Source organism: Pseudophryne corroboree, chromosome 3 (assembly GCF_028390025.1).
Source record: "Pseudophryne corroboree isolate aPseCor3 chromosome 3, aPseCor3.hap2, whole genome shotgun sequence".
In the NCBI taxonomy this organism is placed as follows: Eukaryota; Metazoa; Chordata; class Amphibia; order Anura; family Myobatrachidae; genus Pseudophryne; species Pseudophryne corroboree.
Window position 1 is genome coordinate 484,887,642 of NC_086446.1, and position 25,022 is coordinate 484,912,663.

At 48.7% G+C, this 25,022-nt stretch overlaps 1 protein-coding gene across 1 annotated transcript in view; it reads right to left on the reverse strand.

Annotated features, from left to right (window-relative positions):
- Nucleotides 1–12,435: 12,435 nt before the first annotated feature.
- Nucleotides 12,436–25,022, reverse strand: part of CRLF3 (cytokine receptor like factor 3) — an 81,611-nt gene continuing 69,024 nt past the window's right edge. Inside the window, exon 8 of the mRNA XM_063960871.1 lies at nt 12,436–12,735. Coding sequence (XP_063816941.1) covers nt 12,479–12,735 — 257 coding nt within the window. The 3' untranslated portion in view covers nt 12,436–12,478. The remainder of the gene's footprint in view (nt 12,736–25,022) is intronic.

Below are 25,022 nucleotides of genomic sequence, written 5' to 3' on the forward strand. Positions count from 1 at the left end.
CAGTTTGTGGTTAGGTCTGTCTGTGCTGGTACTGTGATTTATAGAGATGTAATCACTAACTAAAACTTATCTCCACACAGAGAATCACACTGGTCAGCAATGCTGAACAGCAGCACTGGCCCTGCTCTTATTTCTAAGTTTGCATGAATTTTTTCAGGTCCTGCCATGGGGATACGGTTTCTTGATTGTACAGCACTATGGAATGTGTTGGTGTTATGTAAGTTTATAAAATGATGTTGAGAAGCCTCAGAACACAAACACTTACAATGTAAAAAAAAAAATAAGAATTTACTTACCGATAATTCTATTTCTCGGAGTCCGTAGTGGATGCTGGGGTTCCTGAAAGGACCATGGGGAATAGCGGCTCCGCAGGAGACAGGGCACAAAAGTAAAGCTTTCCGATCAGGTGGTGTGCACTGGCTCCTCCCCCTATGACCCTCCTCCAAGCCAGTTAGATACTGTGCCCGGACGAGCGTACACAATAAGGGAGGAATTTTGAATCCCGGGTAAGACTCATACCAGCCACACCAATCACACCGTACAACCTGTGATCTAAACCCAGTTAACAGTATGATAACAGCGGAGCCTCTGAAAAGATGGCTCACAACAATAATAACCCGATTTTTGTAACTATGTACAAGTATTGCAGATAATCCGCACTTGGGATGGGCGCCCAGCATCCACTACGGACTCCGAGAAATAGAATTATTGGTAAGTAAATTCTTATTTTCTCTATCGTCCTAGTGGATGCTGGGGTTCCTGAAAGGACCATGGGGATTATACCAAAGCTCCCAAACGGGCGGGAGAGTGCGGATGACTCTGCAGCACCGAATGAGAGAACTCCAGGTCCTCCTTAGCCAGGGTATCAAATTTGTAGAATTTAGCAAACGTGTTTTGCCCCTGACCAAGTAGCTGCTCGGCAAAGTTGTAAAGCCGAGACCCCTCGGGCAGCCGCCCAAGATGAGCCCACCTTCCTTGTGGAATGGGCATTTACATATTTTGGCTGTGGCAGGCCTGCCACAGAATGTGCAAGCTGAATTGTATTACACATCCAACTAGCAATAGTCTGCTTAGAAGCAAGAGCACCCAGTTTGTTGGGTGCATACAGGATAACAGCAAGTCAGTTTTCCTGACTCCAGCCGTCCTGGAACATATTTTCAGGGCCCTGACAACATCTAGCAACTTGGAGTCCTCCAAGTCCCTAGTAGGTGCAAGGCACCACAATAAGCTGGTTCAGGTGAAACACTGACACCACCTTAGGGAGAGAACTGGGGACGAGTCCGCAGCTCAGCCCTGTCCGAATGGACAAACAGATATGGGCTTTTTTGAGAAAAAAACCACCAATTTGACACTCGCCTGGTCCAGGCCAGGGCCAAGAGCATGGTCACTTTTCATGTGAGATGCTTCAAATCCACAGATTTGACTGGTTGTAAACCAATGTGATTTGAGGAATCCCAGAACTACGTTGAGATCCCACAGTGCCACTGGAGGCACAAAAGGGGTTTGTATATGCAATACTCCCCTTGACAAACTTCTGGACTTCAGGAACTGAAGCCAATTCTTTCTGGAAGAAAATCGACAGGGCCGAAATTTGAACCTTAATGGACCCCAATTTTAGGCCCATAGACACTCCTGTTTGCAGGAAATGCAGGAAACGACCGAGTTGAAATTTCTTTGTGGGGCCTTCCTGGCCTCACACCACGCAACATATTTTCGCCACATGTGGTGATAATGTTGTGCGGTCACCTCCTTTCTGGCTTTGACCAGGGTAGGAATGACCTCTTCCGGAATGCCTTTTTCCCTTAGGATCCGGCTTTCCACCGCCATGCCGACAAACGCAGCTGCGGTAAGTCTTGGAACAGACATGGTACTTGCTGAAGCAAGTCCCTTCTTAGCGGCAGAGGCCATAAGACCTCTGTAAGCATCTCTTGAAGTTCCGGGTACCAAGTCCTTCTTGGCCAATCCGGAGCCATGAGTATAGTTCTTACTCCTCTACGTCTTATAATTCTCAGCACCTTAGGTATGAGAAGCAGAGGAGGGAACACATACACCGACTGGTACACCCACGGTGTTACCAGAACGTCCACAGCTATTGCCTGAGGGTCTCTTGACCTGGCGCAATACCTGTCCCGTTTTTTTTGTTCAGACGGGACGCCATCATGTCCACCTTTGGTATTTCCCAACGGTTTACAATCATGTGGAAAAAACTTCCCGATGAAGTTTCCACTCTCCCGGGTGGAGGCCGTGCCTGCTGAGGAAGTCTGCTTCCCAGTTTCCATTCCCGGGATGAAACACTGCTGACAGTGCTATCACATGATTTTCCGCCCAGCGAAAAGTCCTTGCAGTTTTTGCCATTGCCCTCCTGCTTCTTGTGTCGCCCTGTCTGTTTACGTGGGCGACTGCCGTGATGTTTCTCTAACGTCCTAGTGGATGCTGGGAACTCCGTAAGGACCATGGGGAATAGCGGGCTCCGAAGGAGGCTGGGCACTCTAGAAAGATCTTAGACTACCTGGTGTGCACTGGCTCCTCCCACTATGACCCTCCTCCAAGCCTCAGTTAGATTTCGTGCCCGGCCGAGGTTGGATGCACACTAGGGGCTCTCCTGAGCTCTTAGAAAGTTATAGTCTTAGAATTTGTTATTTTCAGTGACAGGCAACAGGCTCACTGCAGCGAGGGACTAAGGGGAGAAGAAGCGAACTCGCCTGCTTGCAGCCGGATTGGGCTTCTTAGGCTACTGGACACCATTAGCTCCAGAGGGATCGACCGCAGGCCCAGCCTTGATGTTCGGTCCCGGAGCCGCGCCGCCGTCCCCCTTACAGAGCCAGAAGCAAGAAGATGGTCCGGAAAATCGGCGGCATGAAGACTCTGTCTTCACCAAGGTAGCGCACAGCACTGCAGCTGTGCGCCATTGCTCCTCTCACACACTTCACACTCCGGTCACTGAGGGTGCAGGGCGCTGGGGGGGGCGCCCTGAGGCAGCAATAAAAACACCTTGGCTGGCTAAAATACCTCAATATATGGCCCCAGGGGCTATATATGAGGTAAATACCCCTGCCAGAATTCCATAAAAAACGGGAGAATAGGCCGCGAAAAAGGGGCGGAGCCTATCTCCTCAGCACACTGGCGCCATTTTTCCCTCACAGCTCGGCTGGAGGGAAGCTCCCTGGCTCTTCCCTGCAATTCTACAGTACAGTAAGAGGGAAAAGAGAGGGGGGGCATTAAAATTGGCACTGTATACAGTATATTATATAAAAGCTATTAGGGACATAACTCAGTTAGTCCCTGTATATATATAGCGCTCTGGTGTGTGCTGGCATACTCTTACTCTGTCCCCCCAAAGGGCTTTTGTGGGTCCTGTCCTCGTTTAGAGCATTCCCTGTGTGTCTGCGGTGTGTCGGTACGGCTGTGTCGACATGTTGAATGAGGAGGCTTATATGGTGACAGAACAGAGGCCGATATATGTGATGTCGCCCCCTGTGGGGCCGACACCAGAGTGGATGGATAGGTGAAAGGTATTAACCGACAGTGTCAACTCCTTACATAAAAGGGTGGATGACGTAACAGCTGTGGGACAGCCGGCTTCGCAGCCCGCGCTTACCCAGGCGTCTCAAAGGCCATCAGGGGCTCAAAAACGCCCGCTCTCTCAGATGGCAGACACAGATGTCGACACGGAGTCTGACTCCAGTGTCGACAAGGTGGAGACATATACACAATCCACTAGGAACATCCGTGACGTGATCCCGGCAATAAAAAATGTGTTATACATTTCTGACTTTAACCCAAGCACCTCTAAAAATGGGTTTTAGGTTTGGGGAGAAAAAACAGGCAGTGTTTTGTTCCCCCATCAGATGAATAAACGAAGTGTGTGAAAGCGTGGGTTCCCCCGTTAAGAAACTGGTAATTTATAAAAAGTTACTGATGGCGTACCCTTTCCCGCCAGGTGGATAAGTTACGCTGGGAGATATCCCCTAGGGTGGATAAGGCGCTCACACGTTTGTCAAAAAAGGTGGCACTGCCGTCTTAGGATACGGCCACTTTAATAGGTGCCTGTTGATAAAAAACAGGAGGCTATCCTGAAGTCTGTATTTACACACTCAGGTACTAGACTGAGACCTGCAGATAGTGCTGCTGCAGCGTAGTCGGTGACCCTGTCAAACAGGGATACTAGTTGGAAAACATAAAAACATATTAAAGACGTCGTCTTATATATGGGGGATGCACAGAGGGATATTTTGCCGGCTGGCATCCAAAATAAATGTAATGTCCATTCTGTCAGGAGGGTATTAGAGACCTGTCACTGGACAGGTGATGCTGACTTAAAAAGCGCATAGAGAGCCTTATAAGGGTGAGGAATTATTTGGGGATGGTCTCTGGGACCTCGTATCCACAGCAACTGCTGGGAAGAAATAATTTTACCTCAGGTTTCCTCACAGACAAAGGTACAATCCTTTCGGCTTCAGAAAAGCAAGCGGGTCAAATGGCGCTTCCTTTCTGTACAGAGACAAGGGTAGAGGGAAAAAAGCTGCACCAGTCAGCCTGTTCCCAGAATCAAGATTCTTCCCCCGCCTCCTGTGAGGCCACACCATGATGCGGGTGCTCCACAGGTGTAGCCAGGTACGGTGGGGGGCCGTCTCAAAAATTTCAGCAATTAGTGGGCTCGCTCACAGGTGGATCCCTGTTTCTTTCAAGTAGTATTTCAGGGGTACAAGCTGGAATTCGAGATGTCTCCCCCCAGCCGTTTCCTAAAATATGCCTTGCTGACAACTCCCTCAGGCAGGGAGGCTGTGCTAGAGGCAATTAATAAGCGGTATTCCCAGCGGGTAATACTCAAGGTGCCCCTACTTCAACAAGGACGGGGTTACTATTCCACACGGGTTGGGGTACCGAAACCGCATGGTTCGGTGTGACCCATTTTATATTTAAAATCCTTGAACACAAAAATTCAAGTTCAAGATGGAATCGCTCAGGGCGGTTATTCCAAGCCTGGACGAGGGGGATTACATGGTATCCTGGGACATCAAGGATGCTTACCTGCATGTCCCCATTTACCATCCTCGCCAGGAGTACCTCAGATTTGTGGTACAGGATTACCATTACCAAGTCCAGACACTGCCGTTTGGACTGTACATGGCACCGAGGGTGTTTTATCAAGGTAATGGCCGAAATGTTGATACTCCTTCAAAAAAAGGGAGTTGTAATTATCCCGTACTTGGACAATCTCGTTATAAGGGCGAGGTCCAAGGAGCAGTTGGTAGTCGGGGTAGCACTATTTTGGAAAGTGCTACAACAGCATGGTTGGATTCTAAACAGTCCAAAGTCACAGCTGGTTCCTATGACACGTCTACTGTTCCTGGGGATGGTTCTGGACATAAACCAGAAATAGTGTTTCTCCCGGAGGAGAAAGCCAAGGAGTTGTCATCTCTAGTCAGAGACCTCCTGAAGCCAAAATAGGTAGCGGTGCATCATTGCACGCGAGTCCTGGGAAAAATGGTAGCTTCCTACGAAGCAATCCCATTAGGCAGGTTCCATACAAGAACTTTTCAGAGGGACCTGTTGGAGAAGTGGTCCGGATCGCATCTTCCGATGCATAGGCTGATAACCCTGTCTCCAAGGACCAGGGTATCTCTACTGTGGTGGCTGCAGAGTGCCCATCTTCAAGAGGGCCGCAGGTTCGGCATACAGGACTAGGTCCTAGTGACCATGGATTCCAGCCTTTGAGGCTGGGAGGCAGTCACACAGGGAAGAAATTTCCAGGGACTTTGGTCAAGTCAGGTTATTTCCCTACACATAAATATTCTGGACCTGAGGGCCATTTACAATGCCCTGAGGCCGGCAAGGCCTCTGCTTCAAAACCAGCCGGTACTGATCCAATCAGACAACATCACGGCAGTCGCCCATGTAAACCAACAGGGCGGCACAAGAAGCAGGATGGCGATGGCAGAAGCCACAAGGATTCTCCGATAGGCGGAAAATCATGTGTTAGCACTGTCAGCAGTGTTCATTCCCGGAGTGGACAACTGGGAAGCAGATCTTCTCAACAGACACGACCTCCACCCGGGAGAATGGGGACTTCCTCCAGAAGTCTTCCAATAGGATTGTACACCATTGGGAAAGGCCACAGGTGGACATGATGGCGTCCCGCCTCAACAAAAAGCTATAAAAGATATTGCACCGGGTCAAGGGACCCTCAGGCGATAGCTATGGACGCTCTGGTAACACCGTGGGTGTACCAGTCGGTTTATGTGTTCTCCCCTCTGCCTCTCATACCAAAGGTACTGAGAATAATAAGAAGGCGAGGAGTAAGAACGATACTCGTGGATGGCCAAGAAGAGCTTGGTACCCACAACTTCAAGAATTTATATCAGAGGACCCATGGCCTCTGCCACTCAGACAGGACCTGCGGCAGCAGGGGCCCTGTCTGTTCCAAGACTTACCGCGGCTGCGTTTGTCGGCATGGCGGTTGAACGCCGGATCCTGAAGGAAAAGGGCATTCCGGAGGAAGTCATTCCTACGCTTACTAAAGCCAGGAAAGAGGTTACAGCAACTCATTATCACCGCATATGGCGAAAATATGTTGCATGGTGTGAGGCCGAAAGGGCCCCAACAGAGGAATTTCAACTAGGTCGATTTCTGCATTTCCTGCAAGCAGGAGTGACTATGGGCCTTAAATTGGGTTCCATTAAGGTACAGATCTCGGCTCTGTCGATTTTCTTTCAAAAAGAACTAGCTTCAGTACCTGAAGTTCAGACATTTATAAAAGGAGTGCTGCAGAGTCAGCCCCCGTTTGTGCCTCCTGTGGCACCTTGGGATCTCAACGTGGTGTTGAGTTTCTTAAAATCACATTGGTTTGAACCACTAAAAACCGTGGATCTGAAATATCTCACGTGGAAGGTGGTTATGTTATTGGCCTTGGCTTCTGCCAGGCGAGTATCAAAGTTGGCGGCTTTGTCTTGTAAAAGCCCTTATTTGATTTTCCATATGGATAGGGCAGAATTGAGGACTCGTCCCCAGTTTCTCCCAAAGGTGGTGTCAGCGTTTCACCTGAACCAGCCTATTGTGGTGCCTAGGCTACTAGGGACTTGGAGGACTCCAAGTTGCTAGACGTTGTCAGGGCACTGAAAATATATGTTTCCAGAACGGCTAGAGTCAGAAAATCTGACTCGCTGTTTATCCTATATGCACCTAACAAGCTGGGTGCTCCTGCTTCTAAGCAGACTATTGCTCGTTGGATTTGTAGTACAATTCAGCTTGCACATACTGTGGCAGGCCTGCCACAGCCAAAATCTGTCAATGCCCATTCCACAAGGAAGGTGGGCTCATCTTGGGCGGCTGCCCGAGAGGTCTCGGCTTTACAATTTTGCCGAGCAGCTACTTGGTCAGGGGCAAACACGTTTGCAAAAATTCTACAAATTTGATACCCTGGCTGAGGAGGACCTGGAGTTCTCTCATTCAGTGCTGCAGAGTCATCCGCACTCTCCCGCCCGTTTGGGAGCTTTGGTATAATCCCCATGGTCCTTACGGAGTTCCCAGCATCCACTAGGACGTTAGAGAAAATAAGAATTTACTCACCGGTAATTCTATTTCTCGTAGTCCGTAGTGGATGCTGGGCGCCCATCCCAAGTGCGGTTTATCTGCAATACTTGTACATAGTTATGGTTAACTAAATCGGGTTATTGTTGAGCCATCTGTTGAGAGGCTCTATTGTTTCATACTGTTAACTGTGTTTCATATCACGAGTTGTACGGTGTGATTGGTGTGGCTGGTATGAGTCTTACCCGGGATTCAAAATCCTTCCTTATTGTGTACGCTCGTCCGGGCACAGTACCTAACTGAGGCTTGGAGGAGGGTCATAGTGGGAGGAGCCAGTGCACACCAGGTAGTCTAAGATCTTTCTAGAGTGCCCAGCCTCCTTCGGAGCCCGCTATTCCCCATGGTCCTTACGGAGTTCCCAGCATCCACTACGGACTACGAGAAATAGAATTACCGGTGAGTAAATTCTTATTTTTTCCCACTGGATCAATACCGGCTGACCTTGAAGCAGAGGTCTTGCTAAGCTTAGAGCATTATAAATTTACCCTTAGCTCCAGTATATTTATGTGGAGAAAAGTCTCCAGACTTGATCACACTCCCTGGAAATTTTTTCCTTGTGTGACTGCTCCCCAGCCTCTCGGGTTGGGCTCCGTGGTCACCAGCATCCAATCCTGAATGCCGAATCTGCGGCCCTCTAGAAGATGAGCACTCTATAACCACCACAGGAGAGACACCCTTGTCCTTGGATATAGGGTTATCCGCTGATGCATCTGAAGATGCGATCCGGACCATTTGTCCAGCAGATCCCACTGAAAAGTTCTTGCGTGAAATCTGCCGAATGGAATTGCTTCGTAGGAAGCCACCATTTTTACCAGGACCCTTGTGCAATGATGCACTGTTTTTAGGAGGTTCCTGACTAGCTCGGATAACTCCCTGGCTTTCTCTTCCGGGAGAAACACCTTTTTCTGGACTGTGTCCAGAATCATCCCTAGGCACAGCAGACGTGTCGTCGGGATCAGCTGCGATTTTGGAATATTTAGAATCCACCCGTGCTGTTGTAGCAGTATCCTAGATAGTGCTACTCCGACCTCCAACTGTTCCCTGGACTATGCCCTTATCAGGAGATCGTCCAAGTAAGGGATAATTAAGACGCCTTTTCTTCGAAGAAGAATCATCATTTCGGCCATTACCTTGGTAAAGACCCGGGGTGCCGTGGACAATCCAAACGGCAGCGTCTGAAACTGATAGTGACAGTTCTGCACCACGAACCTGAGGTACCCTTAGTGAGAAGGGCAAATTTGGGACATAGAGGTAAGCATCCCTGATGTCCCGGGACACTATATAGTCCCCTTCTTCCTGGTTCGTTATCACTGCTCTGAGTGACGCCATCTTGATTTGAACCTTTGTAAGTGTTCAAAAAAATTTTTTTAGAATAAGTCTCACCTAGCCTTCTGGCTTCAGTACCACAATATAGTGTGGAATAATACCCCTTTTCTTGTAGTAGGAGGGGTAATTTAATTATCACCTGCTGGGAATACAGCTTGTGAATTTTTTCCCATACTGCCTCCTTGTCGGAGGGAGACCTTGGTAAAGCAGACTTCAGGAGCCTGCGAAGGGGAAACGTCTCGACATTCCAATCCGTACCCCTGGGATACTACTTGTAGGATCCAGGGGTCCTGTACGGTCTCAGCGCCATGCTGAGAACTTGTCAGAAGCGGTGGAACGCTTCTGTTCCTGGGAATGGGCTGCCTGCTGCAGTCTTCTTCCCTTTCCTCTATCCCTGGGCAGATATGATCTTATAGGGACGAAAGGACTGAGGCTGAAAAGACGGTGTCTTTTTCTGCAGAGATGTGACTTAGGGTAAAAACGGTGGATTTTCCAGCAGTTGCCGTGGCCACCAGGTCCGATGGACCGACCCCCAAATAACTCCTCTTCCTTTATACGGCAATACACCTTTGTGCCGTTTGGAATCTGCATCACCTGACCACTGTCGTGTCCATAACATCTTCTGGCAGTTATGGACATCGCATTTACTCTTGATGCCAGAGTGCAAATATCCCTCTGTGCATCTCGCATATATAGAAATGCATCCTTTAAATGCTCTATAGTCAATAAAATACTGTCCCTGTCAAGGGTATCAATATTTTTAGTCAGGGAATCCGACCAAGCCACCCCAGCTCTGCACATCCAGGCTGAGGCGATCGCTGGTCGCAGTATAACACCAGTATGTGTGTATATACTTTTTATGATATTTTCCAGCCTCCTGTCAGCTGGTCCTTGAGGACGGCCCTATCTATAGACGGTACCGCCACTTGTTTTGATAAGCGTGTGAGCGCCTTATCCACCCTAAGGGGTGTTTCCCAACGCGCCCTAACTTCTGGCGGGAAAGGGTATACCGCCCATAATTTTCTATCGGGGGGAACCCACGCATCATCACACACTTTATTTAATTTATCTGATTCAGGAAAAACTATGGTAGTTTTTTCACATCCCACATAATACCCTCTTTTGTGGTACTTGTAGTATCAGAAATATGTAACACCTCCTTCATTGCCTTTAACGTGTGGCCCTAATAAGGAATACGTTTGTTTATTCACCGTCGACACTGGATTCAGTGTCCCTGTCTGTATCTGTGTCGACTGACTAAAGTAAACGGGCGTTTTAAAAACCCCTGACGGTGTTTTTGAGACGTCTGGACCGGTACTAATTGTTTGTCGGCCGTCTCATGTCGTCAACCGACCTTGCAGCGTGTTGACATTATCACGTAATTCCCTAAATAAGCCATCCATTCCGGTGTCGACTCCCTAGAGAGTGACATCACCATTACAGGCAATTGCTCCGCCTCCTCACCAACATCGTCCTCCTACATGTCGACACACACGTACCGACACACAGCACACACACAGGGAATGCTCTGATAGAGGACAGGACCCACTAGCCCTTTGGAGAGACAGAGGGAGAGTTTGCCAGCACACACCAAAAACGCTATAATTATATAGGGACAACCTTATATAAGTGTTTTCCCTTATAGCATCTTTTTTATATATTTCTAACGCCAAATTAGTGCCCCCCCTCTCTGTTTTAACCCTGTTTCTGTAGTGCAGTGCAGGGGAGAGCCTGGGAGCCTTCCCTCCAGCCTTTCTGTGAGGGAAAATGGCGCTGTGTGCTGAGGAGATAGGCCCCGCCCCTTTTTCGGCGGCCTCGTCTCCCGCTCTTAACGGATTCTGGCAGGGGTTAAATATCTCCATATAGCCTCCGGAGGCTATATGTGAGGTATTTTTAGCCAAAATAGGTATTCATTTGCCTCCCAGGGCGCCCCCCTCCCAGCGCCCTGCACCCTCAGTGACTGCCGTGTGAAGTGTGCTGAGAGGAAAATGGCGCACAGCTGCAGTGCTGTGCGCTACCTTTAGAAGACTGAGGAGTCTTCTGCCGCCGATTCTGGACCTCTTCTTACTTCAGCATCTGCAAGGGGGCCGGCGGCAAGGCTCCGGTGACCATCCAGGCTGTACCTGTGATCGTCCCTCTGGAGCTGATGTCCAGTAGCCAAGAAGCCAATCCATCCTGCACGCAGGTGAGTTCACTTCTTCTCCCCTAAGTCCCTCGTTGCAGTGATCCTGTTGCCAGCAGGACTCACTGTAAAATAAAAAACCTAAGCTAAACTTTTCTAAGCAGCTCTTTAGGAGAGCCACCTAGATTGCACCCTTCTCGGCCGGGCACAAAAATCTAACTGGCTTGGAGGAGGGTCATAGGGGGAGGAGCCAGTGCACACCACCTGATCGGAAAGCTTTACTTTTGTGCCCTGTCTCCTGCGGAGCCGCTATTCCCCATGGTCCTTTCAGGAACCCCAGCATCCACTAGGACGATAGAGAAAGTAAAGATTCTCTAAATAAAACACAAGGGGGCAGATTGGTTTACAGAGTGGGTAAAGCTCCGGGATTAATGGCCAGAGCTATTACGATTTTCAGCCTATGGGTTACCCCCTACGTTAAGCCTAAGCGAGAGCATTTAATGAAAACTTTTCCTCATACCTCAAGAGGCTGCATTAAGTGCACTCTCTGGGGCTTGACACACAGGGTAGCAAGCCTAGATGAATCTGCCCCATAGTCATTTAAATTGATAGTCTTTAAAGAAATGAAGTACACCCTAAGGAGTTGCTTCTATCTACATAAAATTGATCACGGTTATGGTATTAAGTCAGTATTCATATCTTCACTAACTTAACGGGGATCCCAAAGTATGTCGGGGAGGGTTAGGCTGCTTAAAGGAAGTGTTAGGGCAGGGATAGGGAACCTTCGGCCCTCCAACTGCTGTTGAACTACACATACCAGCATGCCTTGCTACAGTTTTGCTATTTGGCCATGCTAAAACAGTTGCAGGGCATGGTGGGATGTGTAGTTCAACAACAGCTGGAGTGCCGAAGGTTCCCCATCCCTGTGTTAGGGTTTAGTTTGTCACCTCTGTTGAGATGCCAGTGTCTGTATTCTGACTGCTGGTCTCCCGTTCCCAACCCCGGCTATGTCAGTGAAAACCACCAGTTAAGGCGCTGTATCTACTGTATAAATACAAGTGCTGGGTTCCATCTAATAAGTTATTCTATGGTAATAAGAACATTTCTAGACTGTGGTTTAAAATCAGATGATGAATAATGCGCTGGTCTACAAAAGGCACCAGAATTGTACAACACACTGTATCAATCCATTCTAGATACTACAACTTATCATGTAACACTACAGTCGTCCGTTTTGGTGCAATCAATAAACACCTGTGTAATAGAGATGAAATGATCTGCAAGACTATGTGCTGACCAGAATCACAGTTGACAAGTTGAGAAATTATTAGTCACTACTTAGAAATGGATATGTGCAACTTTGCACAATTGCTCAGACCAGCAAAATAAAGACAAAGTTCTCAGGACAGCATTGATCAGTCTTTTTGAAATACTGATTAATTAAAACACCAAAACCTTCCAACAGGGGTGGAAAAACGAGCATCCAAAATACAGAGAGTCACAAGATTGCTCCAACAACCAATCAAAGACCACCTCCCTGTTGTTGGAACCAATAGTCACCCTGTGTCTGTGGTACAGAACATCATTGTTGTTTGTGGGTCCTAAATTGACAATCTCCATATCAAATGTGATTGTGGACCCGGGCGAGACAGGAGGCAACTGGTTGGTCATCTCCTTACCATTCACAAACACAGCCCCTGTAGGAAACAAAGTGATAAATATTGACTTGAACAGCACAAGTAAAAAGAAAAAATTAAAATCACTGGAAGGTACATAAGATAAGAATAAATAACAGCAAAAAAAACAAATCACATTGTCAAATGTGTGGGGTTTGTTTCTTAAATTTTTATAGTTCCCAATAATTATTTTCTTGTATGCTAAAGGCAGACAAAGACTCTTGAGTTATAAAGAGAATCCTTGGAGGCATGGAACCAAAAAAAAAAAGAGGATTTTGGTACTTACCGATAAATCCATTTCTCTGAATCCTCTAGGGGACACTGGAGGATTTATACAGTAGGGGTGTGAAGCCTTGAACCGGAGGTGTGGCACAATCTTAAATTAGCATTGTCTGCACAGCCGGCTCCTCCCCCTTCACATCCCTCCTCCCTCAGTTTGAAAAATGTGACTGAGAGAATAGGACATGACACTATAGCCCATGGCGAGGAACCGAACCGTACGACATATCAAACAGCGGCCCAGAACTCTTAACCGAATAACTAACGCTGTTTGCACGAACTGATTAAAACAAGAACTTTGTACACAGCAGGTTGACAGCACCGAGGCGGGCGTCCAGTGTCCCCTAGAGGATTCAGAGAAATGGATTTATCGGTAAGTACCAAAATCCTCTTTTCTCTTTCATCCACTAGGGGACACTGGAGTCCTATACAGTAGGGGACGTCCCAAAGTTTCCCCCCAGGGAGGGAGTGCTGTCGGTGGCCTGCAAAACTAAACGTCCGAACTTAGATTCTCCAGACGCAAAAGTATCAAACTTGTAAAATCTCGCAAACGTGTGGGCTGAAGACCACGCCGCCGCTCTGCACAGTTGAGTAGTGGAAGCACCCCTGGCAGCCGCCCACGAGGCACCCACTGATCGGGTAGTATGAGCACCTGTCTGAACCGGAACCTGTTTTCCACAGGAAATATAAGCCTGCCGAATGGCAAGTCTAATCCATCTGGACAAAGTCTGCTTAGAGGCCGGCCAACCCTTCTTTGGCCCATCATAAAGAACAAACAAATGGTCCGACTTTCTGAAAGATGACGTAACCTGTACGTATACCCGTAAAGCTGGGACAACATCCAATGACACGTCCTCATCTGTGAGACCCTGGAAAGATGGGACCACTATTGGCTGGTTTACATGAAACCCCGACACCACCTTCGGAAGGAAGTCTGCTCTTGTACGGAGTTCCGCCCTATCCTCATGAAAAACTAAGAAAGGACTCTTACAGGATAAGGCTCCCAACTCAGAAACCCGCCTAGCCGAAACCAAGGCAAGTAATAACGTGACCTTCCAAGAAAGATATTTCAGGTCTGTACTTGTCAACGGCTCAAAAGTCGGTGACTTCAAATATTCTAACACCAAACCAAAGTCCCATGGTGCCGTGGGAGGACGAAAAGGGGGTTGAATCCTCAGAACCCCCTGTAAAAAGGTTTGAATCTCTGGCAAGGATGCTAGCCGCTGTTGAAAAAGGATGGAGAGAGCCGAAATTTTAACCTTCAAAGAGCCCACTCTGAGTCCTCCCTCTAGACCGGCCTGAAGGAAAAGTAGTAGTCGCGATAAATGGAAGTTAGATGAATTCCATCCCCGTTCCTGACACCTAGCCATGTACCGTCTCCAAATCCTGTAGTAGTGCCTGGCTGTGACCGGCTTCCTAGCGGCAATCATTGTAGGAATGGCCGTTTGTGGGATCCCTCTGTTTCTTAAGATCCGGGTTTCAATAGCCACGCTGTCAAACGCAGCCTGTTCAGGTCGGGGTGTAGGAACGGTCCCTGAGATAGCAGGTCTTCTCTCTAAGGTAACCTCCAAGGATCTTCCGCAAGTAACCCTCGCAGGTCTGTGTACCAACTCCTGCGGGGCCAATCTGGTGCGATTAGAATGACCCACACTCGTTCCCGCTTAACTCTTTTCAGAACCCTGGGTATGAGTGGGAATGGTGGAAATATGTAAACCCTCCTGTAACACCACGGAAGTGTTAATGCGTCCACTCCTTCTGCTGCTGGATCTCGAGTTCTTGACACATATCTGGGCAGTTGATGGTTTTGTCGAGACGCCATTAGGTCCACCTGAGGCAGACCCCATCTTCTCACAATCATGTTGAAAATCCGTGGATGAAGGCACCACTCCCCCGGATGCATGTCCTGGCGACTGAGGTAATCTGCTTCCCAGTTCTCCACACCTGGAATGAACACTGCGGAGAGAATGATGTCTCTTCTTTCTGCCCACAACAAGATCTTTGTGGCCTCCTTTAACGCCATCCTGCTCTTTGTTCCTCCTTGACGGTTTATGTAAGCCGTCGTCGTGACATTGTCTGACTGAATCCCGATGTGTTGATTCATGACTAGGTCTTCTGCTAAGAGAAGGGCATTGTAGACTGCTCTTAGTTCGAGGATATTTATGGGTAATTTGCTTTCCTGTAGCGTCCACCGTCCTTGAAACTGATGGTCCTCTAGGACGGCTCCCCAACCTCTGAGACTGGCGTCCGTCTTCAAGATCTTCCAATCCCAAATGCCGCATTTCTTGCCGGCTGTAAGGTTCTTGTGTAACGACCACCATATCAAGGAGACCCGTACTTGTGGTTGAAGTCGGATTCTCCGATGGAGAAGCCAGTGCGAGCCTGCTCCCTGAGCAATGAGGTTCATTTGGAATGGTCGGGAATGAAGTCTGCCGTACTGGAGAGCTTCGAACGACGCCACCATCTTCCTGAGAAGTTGTACACAGAGATGCAGAGAAACGGTCTGCGTCCTCAGTACCTGAGCCACTAATCTCTGTAGGTCCTGTACCTTGTTTTCTGGTAGGAACACACGTAATAGGACCGTGTCCAAGATGAGACAGAGGAATTGAATCCGTTGAGTCGGTATGAGGTTGGACTTTTGGAAATTGACAATACATCCATGTTGAATTAGAAATTGATGTGATGTCTGAACATCCTTGAGCAGTCGATTCTGAGATGGAGCTTTGATCAGTAAATCGTCCAGATAAGGTATAATCGTGACCCCCAACAGTCTCAGTCCTGCCACCATGATCGCCATGATCTTTGTGAAAATTCTTGGGGCTGACGCTAGACCGAACGGCAAGGCCCGGAATTGGTAGTGCTCCGCCACCAGTGCGAACCGTAAGTAAGCCTGGTGAGGAGTCCAGATTGGGATATGCAGATATGCATCCTTTATGTCCATGGATACCATGAACTCGCTTGGTTCTAAGCCTGCAATGACTGATTGGATTGATTCCATCTTGAATCTGTAGACTCTTAAAAACTGGTTGAAAACTTTTAAATTGAGTATTGGTCTGACCGTCCCGTCTGGTTTTGGCACGACAAAAAGATTGGAATAGAACCCCGTTCCTCTCTGAGAAGCGGGAACCGGAATAATGACCTCTGCTTGTAGTAATTTTTGAATTGCTGCCCGTAGTCCCCTTGCTTTTTGAGGGCACTGAGGCAATCCTGTTGTAAAAAATAAGAATTTACTTACCGATAATTCTATTTCTCGTAGTCCGTAGTGGATGCTGGGGACTCCGTAAGGACCATGGGGAATAGCGGCTCCGCAGGAGTCTGGGCACAAAAGTAAAGCTTTAGGACTACCTGGTGTGCACTGGCTGCTCCCCCTATGACCCTCCTCCAAGCCTCAGTTAGGATACTGTGCCCGGACGAGCGTACACAATAAGGAAGGATTTTGAATCCCGGGTAAGACTCATACCAGCCACACCAATCACACCGTATAACTTGTGATCTAAACCCAGTTAACAGCATGATAACAGAGGAGCCTCTAGAAAAGATGGCTCACTACAGCAATAACCCGATTTTTGGTAACAATAACTATGTACCAGTATTGCAGACAATCCGCACTTGGGATGGGCGCCCAGCATCCACTACGGACTACGAGAAATAGAATTATCGGTAAGTAAAATCTTATTTTCTCTGACGTCCTAGTGGATGCTGGGGACTCCGTAAGGACCATGGGGATTATACCAAAGCTCCCAAACGGGCGGGAGAGTGCGGATGACTCTGCAGCACCAAATGAGAGAACTCCAGGTCCTCCTCAGCCAGGGTATCAAATTTGTAGAATTTTACAAACGTATTTGCTCCTGACCAAGTAGCTGCTCGGCAAAGTTGTAAAGCCGAGACCCCTCGGGCAGCCGCCCAAGATGAGCCCACCTCCCTTGTGGAGTGGGCATATACAGATTTTTGGCTGTGGCAGGCCTGCCACAGAATGTGCAAGCTGAGTTGTACTACAAATCCAACGAGCAATAGTCTGCTTAGAAGCAGGAGCACCCAGCTTGTTGGGTGCATACAGGATAAACAGCGAGTCAGATTTTCTGACTCCAGCCGTCCTGGAAACATATATTTTCAGGGCCCTGACAACGTCTAGCAACTTGGGGTCCTCCAAGTCCCTAGTAGCCGCAGGCACCACCATAGGTTGGTTCAGGTGAAACGCTGAAACCACCTTAGGGAGAAACTGAGGACGAGTCCTCAATTCCGCCCTGTCCGAATGGAAAATCAGATAAGGGCTTTTACAGGATAAAGCCGCCAATTCTGACACGCGCCTGGCCCAGGCCAGGGCCAACAGCATGACCACCTTCCATGTGAGATATTTTAACTCCACAGATTTAAGTGGTTCAAACCAATGTGACTTTTGGAACCCAAAAACTACATTGAGATCCCAAGGTGCCACTGGAGGCACAAAAGGAGGCTGTATATACAGTACCCCTTTTACAAATGTCTGAACTTCAGGGACTGAAGCTAGTTCTTTTTGGAAGAAAATTGACAGGACCGAAATTTGAACCATAATGGACCCCAATTTCAGGCCCATAGACACTCCTGTTTGCAGGAAATGTAGGAATCGATCCAGTTGAAATTCCTCCGTCGGGCCTTACTGGCCTCGCACCACGCAACATATTTTCGCCAATTGCGGTGATAATGTTTTGCGGTTACATCCTTCCTGGCTTTGATCAGTATAGGGATGACTTCATCCGGAATGCCTTTTTCCTTCAGGATCCGGCGTTCAACCGCCATGCCGTCAAACGCAGCCGCGGTAAGTCTTGGAACAGACAGGGTCCTTGCTGGAGCAGGTCCCTTCTTAGAGGTAGAGGCCACGGATCCTCCGTGAGCATCTCTTGAAGTTCCGGTTACCAAGTCCTTCTTGGCCAATCCGGAGCCACGAATATAGTGCTTTCTCCTCTCCATCTTATAATTCTCAGTACCTTGTGTATGAGAGGCAGAGGATGGAACACATACACTGACCGGTACACCCACGGTGTTACCAGAGCGTCTGCTGAGGAAGTCTGCTTCCCAGTTGTCCATTCCCGGAATGAACACTGCTGACAGTGCTATCACATGATTTTCCGCCCAGCGAAGAATCCTTGCAGCTTCTGCCATTGCCCTCCTGCTTCTTGTGCCACCCTGTCTGTTTACTTGGGTGACTGCCGTGATGTTGTCCGACTGGATCAACACCGGCTGACCTTGAAGCAGAGGTCTTGCTAAGCTTAGAGCATTGTAAATGGCCCTTAACTTCAGGATATGTATGTGAAGTGATGTCTCCAGGCTTGACCATAAGCCCTGGAAATTCCTTCCCTGTGTGACTGCTCCCCAGCCTCGCAGGCTGGCATCCGTGGTCACCAGGACCCAGTCCCGAATGCCGAATCTGCGGCCCTCTAGAAGATGAGTACTCTGCAACCACCACAGGAGGGACACCCTTGTCCTTGGTGACAGGGTTATCCGCTGATGCATCTGAAGATGCGACCCGGACCATTTGTCCAGCAGGTCCCACTGGAAAGTTCTTGCGTGGAATCTGCCGAATGGGATTGCTTCGTAGGAAGCCACCATTTTTCCCAGAACCCTTGTGCATTGATGCACTGAGACTTGGCTCGGTTTTAGGAGGTTCCTGACTAGCTCGGATAACTCCCTGGCTTTCTCCTCCGGGAGAAACACCTTTTTCTGGACTGTGTCCAGGATCATCCCTAGGAACAGAAGACGAGTCGTCGGAACCAGCTGCGATTTTGGAATATTGAGAATCCAACCGTGCTGCCGCAACACTACCTGAGATAGTGCTACACCGACCTCCAACTGTTCTCTGGATCTTACCCTTATCAGGAGATCGTCCAAGTAAGGGATAACTAAAACTCCCTTCCTTCGAAGGAGTATCATCATTTCGGCCGTTACCTTGGTAAAGACCCGGGGTGCCGTGGACCATCCAAACGGCAGCGTCTGAAACTGATAGTGACAGTTCTGTACCAAAAACCTGAGGTACCCTTGGTGAGAAGGGTAAATTGGGACATGAAGGTAAGCATCCTTGATGTCCCGAGACATCATGTAGTCCCCTTCTTCCAGGTTCGCAATCACTGCTCTGAGTGACTCAATCTTGAATTTGAACCTCTGTATGTAAGTGTTCAAAGATTTTAGATTTAGAATCGGTCTCACCGAGCCGTCCGGCTTCGGTACCACAACAGTGTGGAATAATACCCCGTTCCCTGTTGCAGGAGGGGTACCTTGATTATCACCTGCTGGGAATACAGCTTGTGAATGGCTTCCAAAACTGCCTCCCTGTCAGAGGGAGACGTCGGTAAAGCCGACTTTAGGAAAACGGCGAGGGGGAGACGTCTCGAATTCCAATATGTACCCCTGAGATATCACCTGAAGGATCCAGGGGTCTACTTGCGAGTGAGCCCACTGCGCGCTGAAATTCATTGAGACGGGCCCCCACCGTGCCCGAGTCTGCTTGTAAAGCCCCAGCGTCATGCTGAGGGCTTGGCAGAGGCGGGAGAGGGCTTCTGTTCCTGGGAACTGGCTGATTTCTGCAGCCTTTTTCCTCTCCCTCTGTCACGGGGCAGAAATGAGGAACCTTTTGCCCGCTTGCCCTTCTGGGAACGAAAGGACTGCGCCTGATAATACGGCGTCTTCTTATGTTGAGAGGCGACCTGGGGTACAAACGTGGATTTCCCAGCTGTTGCCGTGGCCACCAGGTCTGAAAGACTGACCCCAAATAACTCCTCCCCTTTATACGGCAATACTTCCAAATGCCGTTTGGAATCCGCATCACCTGACCACTGTCGTGTCCATAACCCTCTTCTGGCAGAAATGGACAACGCACTTACACTTGATGCCAGTCGGCAAATATTCCGCTGTGCATCACGCATATATAGAAATGCATCTTTTAAATGCTCTATAGGCAATAATATACTGTCCCTATCTAGGGTATCAATATTTTCAGTCAGGGAATCCGACCACGCCAACCCAGCACTGCACATCCAGGCTGAGGCGATTGCTGGTCGCAGTATAACACCAGTATGTGTGTAAATACATTTTAGGATACCCTCCTGCTTTCTATCAGCAGGATCCTTAAGGGCGGCCATCTCAGGAGAGGGTAGAGCCCTTGTTCTTACAAGCGTGTGAGCGCTTTACCCACCCTAGGGGGTGTTTCCCAACGCACCCTAACCTCTGGCGGGAAAGGATATAATGCCAATAACATTTTAGAAATTATCAGTTGTTATCGGGGGAAAACCACGCATCATCACACACCTCATTTAATTTCTCAGATTCAGGAAAACTACAGGTAGTTTTTCCTCACCGAACATAATACCCCTTTTTGGTGGTACTCGTATTATCAGAAATGTGTAAAATATTTTTCATTGCCTCAATCATGTAACGTGTGGCCCTACTGGAAGTCACATTTGTCTCTTCACCGTCGACACTGGAGTCAGTATCCGTGTCGGCGTTTGTATCTGCCATCTGAGGTAACGGGCGCTTTAGAGCCCCTGACGGCCTATGAGACGTCTGGACAGGCACAAGCTGAGTAGCCGGCTGTCTCATGTCAACCACTGTCTTTTATACAGAGCTGACACTGTCACGTAATTCCTTCCAACAGTTCATCCACTCAGGTGTCGACCCCCTAGGGGGTGACATCACTATTACAGGCAATTTGCTCCGTCTCCACATCATTTTCCTCCTCATACATGTCGACACAAACGTACCAACACACAGCACACACACAGGGAATGCTCTGATAGAGGACAGGACCCCACTAGCCCTTTGGGGAGACCGAGGGAGAGTTTGCCAGCACACACCAGAGCGCTATATATATACAGGGATAACCTTATATAAGTGTTTTTCCCCTTATAGCTGCTGTATTTTTAATACTGCGCCTAATTAGTGCCCCCCTCTCTTTTTTAACCCTTTCTGTAGTGTAGTGACTGCAGGGGAGAGCCAGGGAGCTTCCCTCCAACGGAGCTGTGAGGGAAAATGGCGCCAGTGTGCTGAGGAGATAAGGCCGCCGAGAAGGGGGCGGAGCCTATCTCCCGTTTTTCTGTGTATTCTGGCAGGGGTTAAATGCATCCATATAGCCCAGGAGCTATATGTGATGTATTTTTTTTGCCATCTAAGGTGTTTTTATTGCGTCTCAGGGCGCCCCCCCCCCAGCGCCCTGCACCCTCAGTGACCGGAGTGTGAAGTGTGCTGAGAGCAATGGCGCACAGCTGCGGTGCTGTGCGCTACCTTATTGAAGACAGGACGTCTTCTGCCGCCGATTTCCCGGACCTCTTCTGTCTTCTGGCTCTGTAAGGGGGCCGGCGGCGCGGCTCTGGGACCCATCCATGGCTGGGCCTGTGATCGGTCCCTCTGGAGCTAATGTCCAGTAGCCTAAGAAGCCCAATCCACTCTGCACGCAGGTGAGTTCGCTTCTTCTCCCCTTAGTCCCTCGATGCAGTGAGCCTGTTGCCAGCAGGTCTCACTGAAAATAAAAAACCTAAAAACTAAACTTTTCACTAAGCAGCTCAGGAGAGCCACCTAGTGTGCACCCTTCTCGTTCGGGCACAAAAATCTAACTGAGGCTTGGAGGAGGGTCATAGGGGGAGGAGCCAGTGCACACCAGGTAGTCCTAAAGCTTTACTTTTGTGCCCAGACTCCTGCGGAGCCGCTATTCCCCATGGTCCTTACGGAGTCCCCAGCATCCACTAGGACGTCAGAGAAAACTGACTGTGAGGCCTCTGTTGAAATTCCAGTTTGTATCCCTGAGAGATTAAGTTGTTCACCCAAAGTTCTGGTGAGGTTTTGGCCCAGATGTTCTGAAAACCTTCCAGTCGGCCGTCCACCAAGGGGGACCCCAGGTGAGCTGGGAGGCCGTCATGCCACGGTCTTGTCAGCAGGTTTATCCTGCTTTCTGGCTGTTGCTTGCGAGCGGCCTCTACCTCTGCCCCCGCGTGCTTGTGTACCGAAACCCCTATCTCGGGCTCGAAAGGACCGATCTAAATGAAGTAAACGATGGTCCCGAATAACCTATCCTAGTTTGTGGAGCGGTTCTCGTATAAGGAGTAGGCAGAAAAGTGGACTTCCCCGCTGTAGCCTGCGAAATCCACTTGTTCAACTCTGGTCCGAACAGCATTTCACCCCCAAAGGGAATGGATTCTACCGCCTTCTTGGTGTCAGAGTCACCTTGCCATTCTCTGAGCCATAAAATCCTTCTAGCCGATATGGCCGATGCAGATATGCGCGATGCTATTCTGCTAATATCCTTAGAAGCTTGACACAAGTATGAAGCAGATTCTCGAATGTGTTCCGCCAGCTGTGTAATCTCTTCTAAGCTATTTTCCTCCTCAATAGCTTGTACAATACGGCCGGACCATGCACCCATGGCCTTGTTGACCCAAGCACAGACGATCGCAGGTCTCTGCGCTGCACCTGCTGCTACAAACATTGATTTTAACGCCGTGTCAACTTTACAGTCGGACGCATCCTTTAAAGTAGTTACGTTAGGAATTGGCAAGATTGTCTTCTTTGACAATCTTCCTAGTGAAGCATCCACTACCGGCGGAGACTCCCACTTGTCCATTACACCCTTAGGTAGGGGGTAAGTTACCTGAAAACGTTTCGGAAATTGAAAACGTTTGTCAGGTTGTTTCCAAGCCTCCTCCATCTGAGATTGGAGGGATTTAGGAATGGGAAACGCTGCTGAACGCGGATTCTGGGATTCGAACAAATCGAAATCTTCCGGCTCCCGGACTTCCTCTTCCTTAAAGCTTAGGATGTCCTTTACCGCGTCAATTAAGGAATCCAGACCAGAGATCGCAGAGTCTTCTTCAGGAAAATCGGCGTCTAGGTTAGGTTCAATTAACTCACCTTCTTCCGTATCCAGAAGAAAACCCTCTTCCTCCTCAGATTCTGGTATAACAGGAAGAGTTCTTTTAACAGCCTTGCGCACACTCGTCTCAGCGTGTGCGGGCGGCGTTAACTTGATGAGAAATTCCTCCATTGTCTTTGAGAATCCCGCAGCCCATTCCGATTGCTGCTTGCGGGATTCTGCCATTTCCTTGGAGATTCTATTAGCAAGGTTGTCTTCCCATGCCTTAGCCAGAGCACTGCTCCCAGGTGGAGCGTCCTTGTCTAAGCAGGAGTCGCACACCCCGGAGCTGCCAACCCGCGTGCTCTTCTTGTTACATTTCGTACAAACATAGCAGGTCTTTGAGGTCTTGGTAGCCTTAGACATGATGTTTTTCTTTTTTAAAAACCCTTACCAGGGTATTACGCAGCGCTTTCACCCTTTAAACTAGGAAGAGAAAGACTGGGAGATGACGGAAGCGTAGATATTGGATCCGGCTGGAATTACCTTTCCCCTTTTTCTCTATAAAAGGAACAGGCCAAAAAACATAAACACCAGCCGACTCGCACCCCAACTGTAAATCAGCTACGATGTTAGAGTTGGCTTGCTTCTGTGTATTTTCTCCGGGATCTTTGAAACAGACGTCCCTTGAAAATATAATTTGTAAAGTTTGATTACTTTTCAGGAGATCCTCGTATATTGTCTATATACATTACACCAGCAGAGGGAGCTGTTGCCTAACTCTCTCTCTACTATCTTAATGCATGCACTATCCAGGCCGTGCAGCAGGGGGAGTTAATTCCTTTATTAATAAACTTTCCCCTATGTACACTACTGGTGGGGGAGGGGGAGGACCCATCCCTCACCTCAGCCTGGCGCCAAAACGAAGAAACATGGCCCCCACTAATGTAAGTTCATATAAAAAAAAAATGTGGCCTGCCGCACTGTTATTTAACATTTAAGTGCTTTAACTGATTTCCCCCTCTGGCCGCTATACAGCGTGCGACGGGTCAGTCTCTTGTAGCGGCGCCTGTGCTCCGCCCCTGGGTCTCTGTAGTGTGCAGCTCGCCCTGGAGCCGCCGGCTGGCGAGCGCGACGGGTCCGTCTCCCGTAGCGGCGCCTGTGCTCCGCTCCGGCCGTGGGTCTTGTACTTGCCGCTTTGCCGTCCCCCCCTGCTTACAGGGAAGACAGGCTGAGTCCCGCGCCACACTAAGGCTCCCACGCGCCGGCCACCGTCGCTCTGCCCTTCCCTGATTAGTTTGTATAAAGGGGAGTTTTATTATAGCAAGCTATAAAAGAGAGAGAGAGAAGAAGAGAAAAACAAAAAAAAACTTTTACTACTGGAAGACCCAAGCCTAAGCTTATACGACCAGTACTCACTATTTTGGAGGATCTCCTGTGGAGAGATGCAGGTCCCTTCAATAGGGATCTTTGTCTCTCTGAAATTAGGTAGCCTTGTCCCCCCTGTATTAGGGTTACGCAGCCCCTTTTAGATTCTTAGTCAGGAGCTCAAGTGCTCCACGTGTTGTGCCTCCAGCACAATTTTTCAAACTGAGGGAGGAGGGATGTGAAGGGGGAGGAGCCGGCTGTGCAGACAATGCTAATTTAAGATTGTGCCACACCTCCGGTTCAAGGCTTCACACCCCTACTGTATAGGACTCCAGTGTCCCCTAGTGGATGAAAGAGAAATAAACATGATTATGACTTCTTCTCCCCTATAACCTTCTTTTTCCTCTGTTCACCGCTAGTCTAACAAGGAAAACCGGTCAATATGTATTTGCAAAGAAATGATAATTATTACAGTTACTTTCATTTCCTTGAAATACTCTATAGCTGCCATAACTATAGGGTAAACTCCAGAGTCAGCTGAGCAGATACAGGTAAAATACACCCACAGAAGGTCTATAGTGTGTCAACTTTTCAATTGTGTCTTTCAGAACTTCACAAGGGTTTAATGGGAAAAAAATAAAAATAGGATTTTAGTACTTACCGGTAAATCCTTTTCTCCTAGTCCGTAGAGGATGCTGGGGACTCCAAAAGGACCATGGGGTATAGACGGGATCCGCAGGAGCTTGGGCACACTGAAAAGACTTAAGACTGGGTGTGAACTGGCTCCTCCCTCTATGCCCCTCCTCCAGACCTCAGTTATAGGAATTGTGCCCAGGAGAGACGGACATTTCGA